The sequence below is a fragment of the Cyphellophora attinorum genome (genome assembly GCF_001299255.1).
Source record: "Cyphellophora attinorum strain CBS 131958 chromosome Unknown Contig1, whole genome shotgun sequence".
In the NCBI taxonomy this organism is placed as follows: Eukaryota; Fungi; Ascomycota; class Eurotiomycetes; order Chaetothyriales; family Cyphellophoraceae; genus Cyphellophora; species Cyphellophora attinorum.
Window position 1 is genome coordinate 1019610 of NW_017253229.1, and position 17765 is coordinate 1037374.

Genomic DNA, 17765 nt, shown 5'->3' on the forward strand with positions numbered 1-17765 from the left:
GAGTTCAGCAAGGCAGTTCGCACAGAACGTCTTCGCCTCGGTGAGCTCGCGCTTCAACTCTTCGCCTGGTGGTGGCTTCTCCGTACATGTGAGACAGATATCAGGTTTGGAGCCACATGATTCCTTCTCGACCGGATCGCATCTGAGATTCGTGGTGAGGCGCCAGAAGCACTGTGAGAATTCCTCGGGCTTCTCACAGCCGCAGTAGTAGGTGCGGTAGTATTGGGTGCACATGGTGGATAGATGTCAGGCGTTTGGTGGCGTATCGTCGTGGGCTTGCAGGAGGATTGAGCAAAGGGCAGCTGGCGATGGTTGAGTCTGGGTCAAGATTATGGGTCAGTAGATGTGTCTTGAAGAGACGATAGGACGTTTTCACTTACTTCGTCAAGCCACGAAAGGATTAAGAAAGGTACATAGGTAAAGAAAGTCGACAAAAAGTTTACGGATGTCTCGATACTTATGTATGCTAGGGAGCCCTTTGGACAGCTTCTACAAGTGTACAAGTCGGTACACAAGTTCACTTGCCGATCCCTTCTCGAAGATGGACATCTACTGGGTGACTTCACTCCTGGACTGTTGAAGTCCTTTGGTCGCTAGTCAACACCGGGCAATCCGTCAGCCTCATAAGAACAGGCATCCACGAGGTATTCAGTAAGATACGAAGGCAAGAACACTGGAGCGCTCCGCAAGGAACGAGTCCTAATAAGTACAGTAAGAGGCCGTGGCTTCGAGAGTCTTCTGGATTCTGCCCCTAGGCAATGATAATGATACCAAAGTTGTGGCGCCAAGTCACGTCTGGACTTGCATCGTCTGCTTGTCCGCCGGCGCCAGCATTGTCTCTGGCCTCACGATGCGATCAAACTCCTGGCCCGAGAGTGCTTTGAGCTCAATCGCTGCAGCCCTCAGCGTCAGACCTTCCTTATGGGCATGCTTCGCCACACGACCAGCCATGTCATACCCTAACGTCCCACTCAAACATGTCACTAGCATGAGATTGTTGTCCATGAGCTCCTTGATGCGCTTCTCATCTGCTCTCAAGCCCTCCAAACAGTTCTGCCTGAATGCGTTCATACCGTCGCTCAGCAAGCGGACTGAGTGTAAGAAGCTGGAGATCAGCAGTGGCTTGAACGCGTTCAATTGAAACTGGCCACTCAAGCCACCAACCGTAATGCCGGTATGGTTTGCGACCACTCTCGCGCAGATCATCGTGAGACTTTCGCACTGCGTTGGGTTGACTTTGCCAGGCATATAACTGCTCAATTAGTCAAGGAGGCCTTCAGGCAGCTGGCATTTCAGAGAGCTTACCTAGAGCCAGGCTCGTTTTCTGGCAGTAGCAGTTCGCCCAATCCACATCTTGGGCCACTGCCTTCAAACCGGATATCCTGCGCAATTTTGAAAAGGCTGGCAGCAAGAGTGTTCAACGCTCCACTTGCATAGACGATGGCATCATTCGCGCTGATCGCCTCGAATTTGTTCTTGGCCACCACAAACTTACTCCCAGTCCTACGGCTGACCTCCTCGCAGAATTGTACATCAAATCCTTTGAACACGTTCAGACCAGTTCCCACGGCCGTCCCACCCATAGCCAGATACCTCAAACCCTCCAAGCTTTGGAGCACCCTTTCCATTCCCAATTCCAACTGCGCCGCAAATCCACTGAACTCTTGCCCAAGACTCAACGGTACCGCATCCTGTAAATGCGTGCGTCCAACTTTGATCAGCCCCAGCTTCTCGAACTCCTCACTCTTCCTCACCATCGCTTTCCACAGCCGCTCCAAGCTCGGGACCAACCGGCCCTCAACCTCACGCACCGCCGCAATATGCATTGCTGTCGCTGTCCCGTCATTTGATGAACCACTCCGATTGACATGATCATTTGGATGCACCGGCTTCTTCGTCCCCCTTTCCTTCTCTCCTAGAATCTCGTTCGCACGGTTCGAGATTACCTCGTTGGTATTCATGTTAGTCTGCGTTCCGCTTCCAGTCTGCCAGATGGACAAGGGAAAGTGGTCAATCAGAGTCAAATCTGCGACTTCGGAGGCCGCCTGCTCGATGGCGCGGGCGAGCTGCGGCTCCAGGACGCCGTTGGCAGCATTGACGGTCGCGGCGGCTGCTTTGAGGTGGCCGAAAGCCGAGATCAGAGCTGGAGGCATGATGTCTGTGGGGAGATTGATCGGAAAGTTCTGGAGGGAGCTGAAGCAGCTTCTTGTAAGCTCATGGTCTGCAATAGTCTGATCAGAGGGGTGAGCTACCGTTGGGTCTGTGCACCCCAGTATCTGTCCGCTGGGACCTGTTGGTGGTCAGTTGGTCGGGTCCTGAGGTCTTTGAGCAGCCAAGTCTATACTTCTATCGAGCCCATGGCATCAGTCTCTGTCCTTGTCTGGGTCGACGTAAAGGTCAACAGTCATTTCTGCACAGGCGCAGCCATTGACGCTTACTCCGATTGACGCTGCCATGCTGGCGGGCAATATCGCTGTAGTCAGTCAAGTCGGGTGCTCTCTATGACGACTAGGTTGTGCTGTGGCTTCAAGTTATACCTGGGTGCCCGCTCTAGTCAAGTTCTGGAGGCAGACTTCCTCACACGCCACGTGCAGAGGCTCTTTCACCTCTGGTACATCTATACCTAGGTATCCAACGTACTACATGCATCTCCAAATACTCGGACGAATGTACCTCGGAATGGAGGCCGATGCTCGGAGTGACGTCAACCTATCAACTGGTGACAAGTAATCGCATCGAGCACCTAGGTAGGAAGGACATATCGCCATCGCAGTCGCTCTTGGTCGCAACAACGGCGCAACGTTGACGCCTTAGCATGGCCAGAGCGAAAACGAGCAAGGAGACGATCCCCAGGGAACACTGGACCTGTCTGGGTCATCAAATCATCCACATGCCGCAAGCGATGAGTATAAGAGAAGCTCTAGGAGTCATTTCAAAGCGAAGTAGGGCCAATGACCTTTGGACGCCCAAGTGGTGGTATCCAGATCCAGCAGGAGACCTACCATTCTTGTCATCTATCGGATTTTTGCCATGAGTACCTTCAAAGGCTCCGTCGCCGCTATAACGACAAACTGTGGGAAGGAAGGAAAGTTGGGGACACGAGTCTCACGCCGCTCTTGCTTGATACCGCCTTGCATGCCGTCTGCATGCGGTAGGAGACCTTCCATCTACGTCTTTTGTCAGTTTTACGCCTAGAGTACCTTGGATTCTTAGTGCACACGAATATGCTGCTGCTTCGATCATCCTGGCGTACTGTGTCCGGAGGTCGCCGGCAATATCAATCGCTGCCCTAGAGCCCCCGGATGCGGTAGGAGAACTTCTGGTTTCGTCTTCTGTCCGGGTTTCCTTGTGAGTACCTTACAACCCAAATGCACACGAACACCTTCCCTTTGAATGTCCTGCCATAGGGTCAAGCTCGCCCTAGTGGACACTCTGCGTCGTGACTGCGGCGTTTCTACTGCCACCTAAAAGCAGCAGGAGGTCTCAAGCTTCCACTTCTGTCTTGCCTCGAATTTCAGTCACGAGCATTTTACGATTATGGTTCATGATTCGGGACGCACAGAGCATCTTGTTCGTGTATCAAAGGCTGATGGAGTTGTCGTGCTGGTCGACGAGTATGGTGGTTGATGTCAAGCACACCGGATGAGACGCCTTCTTCAGGCGCAAACCGATCATCTTTGCCTGAACTTAACATGTACCTTAGGTAGGTTGGCCACGTTGTCATTTCAAGAGCTTGGCTACGTAGGTACCGAGGCAATAATCGGCACAATTTATTCGGATTCTGGACTTTACTTATGATGAGAATCATGTGAGTAATCATTCGAGCATTGTCCTCATCATGACACTCTCAGAATCGTGATAAGATTGTCGCCGAGCGGTGTTGCAATCCCTTCTATGTCTATTTGTCCGGATCTATGTTGCGTACGCTTGCATATGGTGATCATCGCAGGAGTAGCTGACTTACGATCCGACCACATGCCCATTCGTCGCCTTCTCCACGTCGCTGCCCTCCTCATGCTTGGTGATAGCCTTGTCTGCATCAGGCTCCGCCCGCTCCATCTCGTGTGTACCTGGCCTGAAGTGGATGTCTCTAGAGTAGACAGCCACGTCGTCCATATCACCAAACAAAGCAGCCATCTCCTCCAATGGGATGCCCTTCGTCTCAGGTAGGAAATACCATGTCCACCAGAAACCTAGGAAAGTGACAATGATGAACACCAACCAGTATTTCCACCCGATGGTCTCGAAAGCAAGCTGTGCCACCTGAAGATAGACCAGATCCGTCAGAGAAATTGTGGCGATGCTGAGGGCAATACCCTTGGTGCGAACATGGTTGGGAAAGAGCTCGGAGTAGAATACAACGCCAGCCACATCAATGCCGACAGAATAGAAGGCAAGGAACAGGTACGCAAATGCCACGCCCGCACGAAGACCGGCTGTGTTGTTGCTGTTGGTTTCGGCGAAGGATGCAGACATGGCTGCTTCGAGGATCAGTGAGATGCAGCATCCTCCGACTCCGATGAGAAGTAGGGGTTTGCGGCCAGTGCGGTCCATAACCAGCGCGCCGATAGCGTTAAAAACCACGCCGACGCTGATCCAGCCGCATTGGAAGATCAGTTGGTATTCGGTGTCGTAGCCAAGGTTGGCATATATGGTTGGACCCTGTACGATCAATATCAGATTTGTGGCCACCAAGGCGGGCTCTGTACACGGCACTTACATAGTTGTTCCAGACTAAGACGCCACTCTTTTTGCAAGTCAGCATATACAGCAATGCCGAGGTGTGATGGGCTGTTCAGCTTACACTTTGACCAATGAAAGCAAATGTCATTGCAAGCATGCAGCGCTTGCGATACGAAGGCTTCCGAAACAGCTCCAGCCAGCTTGGGTCGAGCTTGCGATCGATGTCTGCTTGAGCTGCCATTTGATAGAACTCCGCCTCCGCAAAGTCGTTATTTGGATCAGATTTCAGCTTGTGCAGCCTCAAGGTGATCGCTTTTGCCTCGTCCACACGGCCGTGCATCAGCAGATACTACACATCTATTAGTGCAAGGTCCGGGAAATCTTGAGAAATGCTCACCCTTGGACTCTCGGGCACCAAGAAACAGATCCCGATCATCATCAATGGCCAAATCAGTGCGATGCCTAGAGGAGTACGCCACTGGGACACAGGATCGTTCGTGTAGAAGAATGCCAGTCCCATGTATGAGGCCAGCCCATATCCGAGCGCTATGTTGATGCCGTTCAAGCCAACCATAAGCCCGCGAAGATCTGGCGGCGCGAGCTCGGCGGAGTATGCAGGTGTGACAGACAGAAAGCCCCATGATCCCGCTCCAGCGAATATTCGCCCTACGATGAACATGCTGATGTTGCGTGCGCCGACCAGTAGAGCTCCGCCGAATAATGACAGAATCGCACACCAGATGAGCCCAGCTTTCCTCCCCCACTTGTCACAGACCCAGCTCGCAATGAAGACATTGATGGTTGCGCCGGCTTGAAACACGCCGCTGCAGGCTCCAATGAGAGACGAGCTGTTGGCTGTGTATTCGCCGGCAGCATCAATAAGACCCATGTACGCCAGAAAAGGAGGCTGCGCAAGGGTCACGCCAATGATTGATGCTGGATAGCCGAATGCGATCTGTCCCAGGGAGACGCTATTGGAGCTTGGTTAGCAGAGTACATTTTGGAGACTTAGTTTGATGTAAGCAGGGCCTTGTGGGAGCGCCCTCAACGCCTGAAAACGCTGTGATCTTGGGTCGCAATGCAGCATGCGAGACTGCTTCCAATCATAACCATAACCATGACCATAGCAAATTCGTGTAATGCATGTCGTTGGAATAAACTCACAGGAAGCAGACCCAGAGGTTGTAGCCAGAAAAATGCCACCTATTAGAAGCCATTGTGCCGTCCTTGCCGTGGTGTCAAAGTCTTAAGTCGGTTCGAAAAGCAATCACACGCACACCTCCCGCAGTCGTATACACTCTCTGCAATGCGGTGGCGTGCAGTATATGAAGTCTCGGCAGTACCATTCGCTTAGATCTGGGGGAGGGGGTCCCGAGGGCCTCGGCAGCTGCACTCAGATATCAAGATAGCCGGATGGGATGTGTCCATTGTGGATGGAGTCCTAGCAGAGGACTGCCCGTGCTGAGTCAAAGATCCCCGTCACGAAGTCAGTGCTAGCGCAATGATACGTTGCCGTGACGTGTCAGGATCAGCGCGAGATATACCTGATCTCCAACACAACGTCACCCACCATGGGGAGGAGCAGTATGCCCTGCGTGCCGGCATCGCCAGCAGCGTGTAAGCTCCTGAGGCTCTACTTGTGCTGGTCAGGAAGGCTTGACTCGTCGAAGATCCGATGCTTCGTAGGGTTCTCGGAAGATGGCCCTGCAGAATTCGGTGAACCCGGCCGATCAGATAGTGAATCGGACTAGGCGTGCTCGCGATATTGCCAGGGCACGCTACAGACACTATATTCAAAGTCCTCAGACATGACGACTAGGACGTTTTAAGTCCAGGCAAGGTCTCGTCAGACTTCCTGGAGAAGCTCGACTGTGCTCATAGGAGTCTCTACATTGCTAGACCACGAGTTTCGAATAAAGCCCCGAGTCACGTGCTCACGCGATAAGCTTGGCGTTCCAGAGACTCGGCCTCCAGAAATCTCGCGTCCTACACGTTTGCTTCTTCCCTCCTTCAAGCTAACCCATAGGTCTCACGTTCACTCCCTGCAATACAGGTTGAGTTTTCGTGGCGAGGTACTCCCTGCACTGCGGTCCGAGTCCTTGCAGCGATTCTCCTCGAAATTCGAGTCGAGTCTCGCGCCGACCACTCCCCGCAACGCGGGTTGAGTGCGTTGGGCTCTTGCGTCTACGGGCGTATTATAAAGATATTCTCAACAACTTCACACTACAACGCTGTGTGTGAGTTCAACCCGCCGAGGCCAGCTTCCGGACCTCGAGCGTACCGTATGCAGGGTCGCAGGCGTAGTCGAGTCGATCCGAGACCACGGAAGCGCCAGGATGGAGGCCTCGCTACTGGCCGGACTCAATCCTGCACAGCGAGCTGCAGTCACCTCAAAGGTACCTGTCCTGCAAGTACTCGCCCCACCTGGGTCCGGCAAGACTAAGACCTTGACTTCCCGAGTTGCTCATCTGCTAGCACATCGAGACTACAATCCTCAGAATGTCATATGCTGTACCTTCACGATCAAGGCGAGCCGTGAGATGCGAGAACGGCTACGCGCTCTCGTCGGGGAACAGCTAGAGTCAAAGCTCATACTGGGAACATTCCATTCAGTATGCCGACGATACCTAGCAGCGTACGGAACCAAGATAGGTATAGCCAAAGGCTTTGGCATTGCCGACTCGTCCGACAGCAAAAGCATAGTCAAGAGAATCATCAAGGAGCACGATATCAAGCTCGAACCTCAAACAGCCAGATCTAAGATATCCTGGAACAAGGCCCGGTTCCGCACTGTCGCCTCCCTTGAGGCAGAATTGGCCAAGAGTAAAGAGCCAGCACAGAGCAAGCAAGATATGATTACGGTCTTTCGCGAATACGAGGACGAGCTCAAGAACAACAACTTGCTGGACTACGACGATCTGCTCCTTCGGTGTGTCGACCTATTACGAGCTCAGCCAACATGTGTCGCAAACGTCGAGGCTCTCCTCATCGACGAATTTCAAGATACGAACATTGTGCAGTATGAGCTCATGAAGCTGTTCGCTTCTGCTCGCAATCATATCACTATTGTTGGTGATCCCGACCAAAGCATCTATGGCTTTCGCTCGGCAGAGATCGAAAACCTGAAAAGAATGCAGGCTTACTACCGAGATGCGGTAGTCATCAATCTCGAGGAGAACTATAGATCTGGTGGAGCAATTCTGAAGCTGGCACAGGACGTTATCGATCAAGATACAGCACGACCTGACAAGAAACTGAAGTCAACACACTGCCACGGTGCGCTACCCGTGTTGAGGAGGCTACCGAACTCATTTGAGGAGGGCTTGTGGATTGCAAGCGAAGTCAAACGCATCATCGCTTCTACTGGTGGCTTGATCGGTCACGCCGATATTGCTGTGCTTATTCGGTCAGGTTATCTATCTTCGAGAGTTGAAAAAGCCTTCACGAATGCCGGCATACCTTATCGAATGGTTGGTGGAACACGTTTCTTTGATCGTGCCGAAATCAGGTTGATTGTCGACTATTTACGGACGATCAGCCATCCGGACAACAATGCAGCTTTCCTGGCAATCATCAACGTGCCATCGCGGAAGATTGGCGAGAAAGCGATCGAGTCGCTTGCCAAGCTCAGTGAAGAGCATAAGCTGCCGATCTTTCGCGTTGTACAGAAGGTACTTGCAGGTAGCCTAGTGCCAGAGAAGAAGCTCTCGAAGCCCTCGGAGCAGGACCTGTCGCGACTGATAAGCATAATCAACAAGGCACGCGACAAGATGGAGGATATGCAGCCTGCTCAAGTTCCTAGCCGGCTAATCGAGTACGTGGTCGAGGTCCTGCATCTGCAGGCCTACCTCCAGAAGAAATACAAGGACGACTACGAAGACCGCATTGAGAACGTTCAGGAGCTGATTGCTTATGCCTCCGATATGACGGTCATGTCAACGACCGAAACTCTGCCGACTGTTGAAGGGATCGCGCAAGAGCAAATCGATCAGTGTCAAGAGGCTCTCGACCAATTTCTAGCCAACATCGTACTTTCTTCCGAGGTCGAGCAAGACGACAAGGACGACCCAAAGCCCCGTGTTACAATCTCAACCATACACAGCGCCAAGGGCCTGGAGTGGCCTGTGGTTTTCATTCCTTCGGTGTATGATGGGTCGATACCGCATTCTCGTGCCGAAGATACGGATGAAGAGCGGCGACTTTTGTATGTTGCTATTACTCGAGCGCAGGCTTTACTCAACATCTCGTTTCCCCTGATCGGCTCGCGAGATCAAGGGTTGAACGCTCACGATCTGACACCATTCCTGCCAGAGTCACTGCATTACCGGACGGCAAACAAAGCACCACTGTTCACGGACAGCATTATTGCAGACATTGCACGTATACTGCGGCGTGAGACGCCTTCTCCAGCGGATATTGCACAGGGTGTGACATCTATCAGCAACTCCGAGTCACTGGAGGACGATCGATGGCCTCTCGATGGCAGGCCAGCTCTTGGACCTGAACAAGACATCATGACAGGAGGCTGGATTGTTGGGGCAGGCAGGTTGCAGCCTGCGGACAGCAGCTTCCAATCTACACAGGGTATCGCTAGTTACCAGACAACCATGACAAGCTCAAGGAGTTTCTCTACCAGCAATACATCGATGAATGCAGGCTTCACAACAGCCGGCCAACAGATGCGTTCAATCAATACCATGCATCAGGGTCATACGCTGCAAGATAGCCCAGCACCGCCAGCGCCAGCAACTAATGCTCCGAGAGGCATACAGAGCTTCTTCTCTCGTCGGCCCAGCGCTGCAGAAGCTGCGCGACAGGCTTGGAGCGCACGACCAAGTCAGTCTGCACCTGTGAGCGCCTCTAAGGGAGGAGGCCGGTCAGGTACACAACCCCAGTCTCTCTCGCAATCGGTGTCGAATTTGCCAACCATGCCCTCAATTAGCGATCGACACGGAACCTCAGACCCGCAACAGCTGCTCCCACACTTGAGCAATCATCGTCTTCCAGCCTTCAACGCAATGGGTCGAGCTGCCGCTCCTGGCCGTGTGCTCACGGGCCAGACAGGCTCAGTGGGTGTCAAGCGGCCCCGACCGCTTCCATTAGAAGAGCTCAGCCCGAACCGTTCAAAGCGAGTGTACCACTTTCTCTCAAGCAGCCCAACTCAAGAGCTATTCGATGAAAATGGAGAAGTTACAATCGGAACGAAAGAAGATTTTGACACAGCTATGAAAGTAGGCAAGCAGAACACGCCATCATGCGGAACAAATTCACACCCGGGTGGCAGCACTAAAGATTCCGGTACTGAGCGAGGAGGACCTGCACTTCAGAGACCACCTGTCGACCCTAGGAAGAGGCAGTTGGGAGTGCGAGGCTCTTTTGTGCCGTGGAATGAGCGAAAGCGCAAGTAGTGATGGTTGACACTGGGTCAAATATGATGGAACGATTTTTACGAGGCGATGATGAGAATATGGCAAGGCTTACAATGCGAGGTTTCGATGCCGGCGCAAGCATCGACAGCCATATTTATGTACTATATGTATCGATAGCGAGACTGCTTCGGTCACGGGCGTCCGTTGACCGAAGCCGACTGGGAATCTCTCGGGCATCTTTAGACCAATATTATGCAAATGATATAAATACCCCCGGGAGCATGTGAGCCCCCGGGCGTGCTTTAAAGCAATGTCTAGATGGCCGGTGGCCCGAGTCGTGCCAATCGAGTCCAAGTCGCGTCAAGCGGCGTTGCTTAATGGCGATCCGTGCTACATGGCGCAACGGCTTCCAGATATCTCAGACGGCGTCTTGTAGCTAGCAAGTCAGTCGGTCCCAGCAAGTGCCTAATGCTCTTGTCAACCGGTCTGTTGAGTGTTCTCCAAGCGTTGTCAGCGGGTCTATGTCAAGTCTCTTCGCACTGGCGGCAGGGCGTGCTGCCGTCGCTGACTATTTTCAGAGCACCTTCATGCTTGCAATAGGCTTTTGAAGGTTCTCTTGACTCGACAGGCACCACCCCGTGCCGATCTTGACCTCCCCGACAAGATCGACAGGCATCGAGATTATGATCTGCAACACTACCGGATGAAGCGGATATGCTCACGTACCGCGGAGAAGCGCTACACCCATTGATCCGGAGAGCGTCGCCAGCAGCAAATACAATGTACTCGTGTCATAGCTCATAGCTACAGCTAATGCATTGACGAATTCCAAAAATGTATGTCGTGGCCAGTCTGCGCGGTATGGAGGTGGTTGAGGGTGGGTTCCATTGTTGTTGCTGCGAACTTGTCACGAAATCGGCCCCGTCGTGTTGAGGTGCAGGTACTGTTTCAAGTTATAGTTCTGCAGGTTGCTGAGCTCAGAGTCTTCCCAGCCGTCACGGATCACCGCGAAAGTGTGAGTTTATTTTGCTGCCTCGAGGCTGCCCTAACCGGACGAATATAAAGCGGCATCAGGAGTTCCATGCTGTGCTTACCCTAAGGCTTCTCGCCCGTGTCGTACCAGCATCAGCTCGGTTGTGTGAGCGTGAACGGCAATAGTTGTACGTGTAGAGGGTGAGAATCCTTCAATCATACTGCCAAAAGGGGCATACAGTGATATCAATGTAGAGTGATTAGTAGTCGGGGTGATGGAATGGCGAGCGCGGTATATCGACAGTAATCATCGTAAGATGATATTGATGAGTTATATATTAATACTTGGGTCTGGGGTATACAGTTGGTAGAGATGCTGCTGTCGGGCGCATTCTGGTATCATAGAGCCCCGGCCATTTGTTTCCATAAGCATGCGGCTCCAAAAACTCTCTGCTGCTTCCCGTCTGAAATGTGATTCGCAGACGCGAGCCGTTGAAACTCTCGGGGTCGCATCACAACCACATCCTGGGAACTGGTCGCCTTCGCAGCGTGATCTGCCACATCGACCATGACTAGGGAGCCCAGACTTTAAGCCTGGTGCTCGCCCTTAGTCTTGCGTCCTCTCCTCTGTCGCCCAGTCTCACTCCACGGGAAGTGCACCACGGGAATGATGAAGAAGCTGTTGCTCGTATCCGCGATACCGGCCAGTGCATTATACCACGCAGCAAACGCAGCCAGGATACCGAAGGCGCCGCCGGCACGGATGCAGCCCGTGTTGGGTGCCCCACCCGAGTTCTGGAGATAGCCGATGCCCAGAAGCAAGAATGCCATGTCGAGGGTGAAGAAGAGGAAGAAGAACGCGACGGTAGATTTGAGGGTGCAGATCAGGAGGACGAAAGTGAAGATGAACCAGCCCTGCCGTTAATGATCAGTGATCAAAAAGCAACGCGACAAGGCAGCGAGTGCTGGGTGTTGAAGAACTTACCATCAGGTACAAGCCAAGATTGTTGAGCAAGCCAGATGCGCCTTCGGCTGTTTCGAGAGTTGACTCGATCTCGAAGCCGCCTGGAGTGAGAATGATGGCGAAGGAGATCCAGAAGCCTCCGTACGAAGAAAGAGCGGTGGCACCAAATGTGTTCCCGACAGCCATCTCCCTGGAAGGATGGTCAGTCTTGCAATTTTGGCACCTACAGGTGATGAGGAGACGTACCACATGCCAGCAAGCAACTGGACAAGCCCGCCGTACCCGAACGCAAGCGAGATGATAATCGTTGGCGAGCTGAGGCCCAATGTGCCAAGGTTGATGAGCGACAAGACGAACGTCGTGAGCGCGAAAGCGGACAGGCCGAGAGGCGCAGGGTTGGCGAATTTGCGACCTTCAACGGGCTTATACAGACCAGGCTGAAATTCACCACCAAAGGCTGGAAGCATCGACTCGGCTTGAGACTTCAAATGTGCGAGAGGTCCGTAACCGAAGCGTGCGGCATGCACGGCAGCATTGCGCTCGTCGGCAGTCATGTGCGTAGTGGCTTTCTCGAGTTCGGCGGAGGTATTACCATTGGTCGGGGAGCTATGTAAGTTCCTGTCACCGTTCGTCGCAGTGTCGGCTGAAGAGGTGGTAGCCATCTTGAAGATGTGGTCAAGAGTTGTTGCGAGTAGATCGGGTTTCTGCTGACAATTATAGCTAACCAAACGCGATCAAAGAGGCGCAAACAACCAACAAAACTGTACCAGCAGAAAGATCAAAGGCAGAGAGATCCAGAGCAGCTGTCAGGGAGTATTTGTACGGCACAAGTGGTCCGTTCGATGACGACCCATTATTGCTTGACAAATGCCGAAGGGGATGGTCACCTGGATCTTCGCAGACTAGAGGTACGAGTTGATGCGGAATATTGCATCATGAATGGTTAGTCTATGGGGAGTGTTGTGGAGGTATACCTCCTCCTTTTTCGCGGGCTTACGGGGAGGTGGCGAATGGGAGATGTCATCCATTCACCGCAGATCAGCCAACATCTTGGTGCTTACCGCTTGTGGACGTCGACTCGATCCCGGAGGTCGTTGTGCATGTCATCCTGGCCTGGTTCAACGCTCCGTTGCGAGAGAAGCTTTGCGCCTCAAAGGTTGGATAAAATCAAAATTCGACGACTGCCGACAGCATGTTGATGTATCGATTTTGGTCTGGTAAGTCTGATCGCAAGCCTGGACTGACCGTGAGAGGGCGATTCGGTGACCCGGAAAACGCATTGGTGAGCATGACGCATGGAAGTCTCGGATGCAAATTTCATCAGCCAAGGGGCTGCCAATTGTCTGGGGATCTTTTAAAGCGGGGAATTCGTGTTTTCCTCCGCTTTTACCTGAGGTCTCACGCGTTTGGCCACATCAAGCACTCTTGTTTTTGGCAAATGCGCAGGAGCTGTTCTTCGTGTTCTCAATAATGAGTGCCGGAATGCCAGTGTTACAGACCTCTTCGTTGCTGCCACCTTCTGAAGGGCTGATGGTCTGACGTATTGCCAAGTCTGCTAAAGGGCTTATTGATTAACCTTAATTACAGCTACAGTCACTTCAGATTGCAAGCTCTTCGATGCAGTCATCACTGGTTCGCTTAGGACAGGTGGGAAGGCCAGGTGGTGTTTGTATATCTCCGAGGGCGCTTCCTTCCTGCTCCTGAGAAATGAAAGTCCTGTCGTTCTATAATTCTCACGACTTTGCAATCGACGTTTCTGCGCAAGCGCTCCGTCTCGATCGATATGAGCTGTTTCCGGATGGCGCCGCTACAAAGCAGATATGCAAAGGAACGCAGTACGAGGTACTCCTGATTTGTCAGACTGCACTGTTTGGTGCTCTCCAGAGCTCGGAGGTTGCAGCGTCCGAAATTCCCAAGCGACCTGCTTTTCGAGTCCTAGTGTCGTGTTGACTGCGTCTAGCATGATGAACCCTGACACTAGGTGGCAGCAATGTCGTCTCATTAGGCCATGAACGCCACCATTGCTTCTTTGCAGACAAGCTATTAGCCTGTCTGGATAAAAGTACGCCGTCGCATTTCCTCTGCATAGCTGCATGGCGCCTGCAGAGCGTTGTGCGAAGATTCGTCCAGTGATCTCGAGGACGAATTTCCAATGTGCTGATGCCGCCATCTTTAGCGCGGACGACATGGACCACTGTTGAATCGTTTCACAATATTTTGTTCGAGCCTTGACGTCCACCACGAACGAAATGCGCATTTCTCTATCCATAGGCGCACAGCCACGGACAGGACCTTGACCAGCATCGATTCATTCTGGAAATCGCAGGCAGATCTCGGCGGGCCTCAGTGGCGCGTCCTCAGGAGGCACGATGTCTTCGCTCGTCAATCCTGGTTGCCAATCTACATCACTCGACCTGCTATTGTTGAAGGTCATCACAGTCGCGATCCAAAGTATTGTCTGTAGCCGGCCAGTCCCCTGCGTCGCACTCGAAGTAAAGTGACCCAGCATTGGCTCGGAGCTAACACTCCATGATCATTGTGTGATTCAAGTAGGTCAAATGTATGGTGGGAGGTATTCGCAGCACAAAGCAATAGTCAAGTGATCAATTGTGTAAGTGCTTTGCTTTCTGATATTCAAGTCAAACAGGCAATTGGTTGATTGAAGCTGGCCATATAATTATATGGTTGAATTGACCACTTAACGCAATGACAACATTCAATATAGATATTGTTCAAATGGCATGCACACACTGCATGAACTGGTTGGAGGTCACTTACCAAGACCACGGCTTCACGGAGACCAGATCACTTCACACTTCGGCTGGCAGCTATCTTCACAGCAGCAATAATGATCACTTGAGAGTGTTGGCTTCACTTGAAGGACTTCACAAGGCAAACAGAGCAAGATAAAGACGCCACTTGTTTCCGCTCGCCGTTCAGTCTCTTTCACGACTGCGCACTGCTCCCTACTGGCTAGCAAACATGCCTACCATCAGGGAGATTCAGGACAACATTCGGGCTACAGGCTGGCAGCCTGGGCAGCCTGCTCCTCCTCCACCTCCTCCTCCTCCACCACCTCCTCGCGCTCCTGGACAGCCGCTCACAGTCCAGGAGCGATTCCGCTTTCTAAGGAATTTTGGGTTTCCAGCACCACGCTTTCCAGCACCACAACCACCAGCCACAAATGCTGCTGTTGCTACTGGGGCAACAGAAACTGCAACCGCTTCCTCCTCTTCCTCCTCTTCCACCCCACAGGCTGCAGTCACAGCAAACACAACACTGCCAGAAGGCTCCACGTCTAATGCTCCACAGCAAGCAGTTGATAATTTGCCTGCACAAAACCAACCTCAGACCTCTCCTCAACCGCGACCCACTTCCACTTTCCTCCAGTCTGTCCTCTTCGGAAGCAACGAGCAAGCAGCCGCACCGACGATGTCCTCCTCTTCTTCTTCTTCCAGTCAATCTTTCAGTCAGTCAGACGAGGAGCCGCCGCGACCAGAGATCCCGATTCATGACTACGTACACGGCGAATCATCTGAGCGCTACTTTCAGAATCAGCGCGATCCTTTTTACGCGAGTCAGAGACCGCAACTCCCACAGCCTGGCCACCCAATCGCTTTCCAAGATGGTCTCAATCAAAGCCGACGCCAGATTGAGCGCGACATTGTCAACGAGATGGTCCTCGACGAAGAGGTGTTGAACCCGCTTGACCTCAACGTGCCTCCGACGATCGGCATTCAGCTTCGACATCCACAATCAACATCCAAGACCTACTCTTCTACCACACAATGCGCCCGGAGACTCTACCATCACTCGTCGAAAAGATGCAAGCCGCACTTCGCGAGTCTCAGGAGGCCGCCCAAGCCTCCGAACCAGGCATTCCCTTGGCACCATTCCCTCCCAACCTCCTCCAGATTCCGAACCCGCATCTCACGACCTTCAGAGTCCCCGGCTTCAACATTCCTGTCTTCCTCGCCCAACACTCTACAATCCAAGACCGCCAACGCGCCCTCTTCCTCTTCTACGCCACACCGGCCGGCCAACGCCACTTCCGCAACCTCATATCACACAACCTCGTCTCAATACGCTCCGCCCTCCACTGCGTCTCCCATAATCTCAAAGCCCTCGATGCACAAGCCAATTCCGTCGCCGGCACATGGGGCCTCGAGCTCCTCCTCGACCCAGAAAAAGGGCAAGAAATCAACGCCGCCCACGCTGCCGCTGCAGCTGCACCAAGAACTTCCCGACGCGCTCAAGCTCCGAGCCCTTCGCCTCACAATCGCATTCACCGCGGCATCGCCGTGCCCCGCTTCGAAACACCCGACCCCAATGCTTCGCGCTCCAGCTTCGGCTTCAACTTCCCCGACCCACCTCCCAACACAGATCCCGTTGTTCGTGCTGCCAACAAGGCTTTCATCCACGCCTCCTTTGCGCGCATGGAGCAGGGCATGAGCGACGCGTTCTTCTGGAAGGGGGTGTTGCTGCTGGAGACGCGGATGTCTGAGGCCATGCTTGCACGCTTGGAGTGTGCTGGGGAGTGCACTGGGATCCTGGCGCAGGTGTACAGCGGCCAGCTGAGTATTGAGGGGGGCTTTGACGGCATCTGGGGAACCGGAGCGTCAAATCTTGGTGGCTCTGCTGCTTCTGGTTCTGGCTCTGCTGCGGGTCTCTCTGAGGAGGCTGTGGCGGCGAAGGAAAAGCTTGTTGCTGCGGGGAAGCGATGGGAGATGCTTGGAGAGGTGGTGCGCGCGTGTTGGGGAGCTGCGGCTGCGCGATTGGGTGGTGCGTTTGCTGCTGCTGATGTTGCGGCTCGTGCTTCGGTTCTTGCTGCCACTGATGGCAGCGGCGATGCTGTGGTGAAGGTGGAGGACGAGAGCGAGGAGGGACAGGGGCATGAAGAAGGAGAAGACGAAGACGGCAGAGTCGACGAGGACGCTGAAGGTAGAGATGGAGACGAAGTGAGCGCTGGTGTTGCGGGAGAAGAAGCGGCAACAGAAGGCTGGAGATGTCTACGTGCTAGACACGCCGGTGAGCTGTGGGATGTGGTGGAAGACGCGAGGGAGTTGGGTATGAACATGGTCGAGGATGCGAAGTGGTGGGACGGGGAGTAGGAACGAGTGGTGCATGCTTGAGACTGCGCACTAGCTATTGATTTTGACTGTTGGAGTACTGGACATGAGGAGTCCTCTGAGGAGTTCCTTCTGGAGCTTATGATTCTTGGTTCGTAGCATAGCATAGGCAGCATAGCATAGCGTGGACTAGCAGAACAGGTCATGCGCAAGCCATGCTCGCGTCCCGCGCAGAATCTCCGGCGCGGAGGGCACCCTGCCCTTCGCACCTGTTCACCACCACCATTCTAGCCACCTCATAGCTCAATCGCAATTAGCAGTACACTGGTGCAATATAAAGCTCCTGATAGCCAGACTTTTATCGAATTGAGTGCCGCAATTCGCATTATTCGTCAACCTGAACTCCGACCAGAAAATGCCGTCGCAATTGTTGCCTTCGAAGACATAAAGTCGCATGTTCTTGCCGAAGAAGTATGGATCAACGTGGTGGACATGCACCGAGTACCCTTTCCTGTATTCCGCCAGGTCGAAGCAGGTGTCGACTTGGGATTGGCCGATCGCTTGGTTTTCGCAGCCCACGCTGCATTTGTCGTCGCTGCAAAGTTGGAATTGCATGGTGTCGTAGGCGCTTGCCGTGGAGCAGGAAATGATGGTTGCGGCGACAAGGGCCCGAAAGACGTGAAGATTAAGCAGCATCATTGGACGAAG

General features: G+C 53.2%; 5 protein-coding genes across 5 annotated transcripts; 2 read left to right on the forward strand and 3 right to left on the reverse strand.

The window, feature by feature from the left end:
- Positions 1–789: 789 nt before the first annotated feature.
- AB675_621 (Fumarate hydratase, mitochondrial) lies at positions 790–2153 on the reverse strand (the record flags this gene model as incomplete). The annotated part of the gene is made up of 2 exons (XM_018146496.1): positions 790–1252; positions 1306–2153. 2 exons carry the CDS (start codon positions 2151–2153, stop codon positions 790–792), a joined length of 1311 nt encoding a protein of 436 aa, XP_018005691.1.
- Positions 2154–3960: 1807 nt separating this feature from the next.
- Positions 3961–5900, reverse strand: AB675_622 (putative polyol transporter 6; the record flags this gene model as incomplete). Its single annotated transcript, XM_018146506.1, has 5 exons — positions 3961–4662; positions 4721–4747; positions 4805–5032; positions 5081–5654; positions 5848–5900. The coding sequence occupies 5 exons, from the start codon at positions 5898–5900 to the stop codon at positions 3961–3963; spliced, it is 1584 nt and encodes a 527-aa protein (XP_018005660.1).
- A 1119-nt stretch (positions 5901–7019) lies between these two features.
- On the forward strand, positions 7020–10091 carry AB675_623 (ATP-dependent DNA helicase srs2; the record flags this gene model as incomplete). Its single annotated transcript, XM_018146517.1, has 1 exon — positions 7020–10091. One exon carries the CDS (start codon positions 7020–7022, stop codon positions 10089–10091), a length of 3072 nt encoding a protein of 1023 aa, XP_018005559.1.
- Positions 10092–11612: 1521 nt separating this feature from the next.
- Positions 11613–12650, reverse strand: AB675_624 (Acetate permease A; the record flags this gene model as incomplete). Its single annotated transcript, XM_018146528.1, has 3 exons — positions 11613–11939; positions 12010–12178; positions 12235–12650. 3 exons carry the CDS (start codon positions 12648–12650, stop codon positions 11613–11615), a joined length of 912 nt encoding a protein of 303 aa, XP_018005849.1.
- Positions 12651–14970: 2320 nt separating this feature from the next.
- Positions 14971–17099, forward strand: AB675_625 (uncharacterized protein; the record flags this gene model as incomplete). The annotated part of the gene is made up of 2 exons (XM_018146537.1): positions 14971–15705; positions 15789–17099. 2 exons carry the CDS (start codon positions 14971–14973, stop codon positions 17097–17099), a joined length of 2046 nt encoding a protein of 681 aa, XP_018005747.1.
- Between the last annotated feature and the right edge of the window lie 666 nt (positions 17100–17765).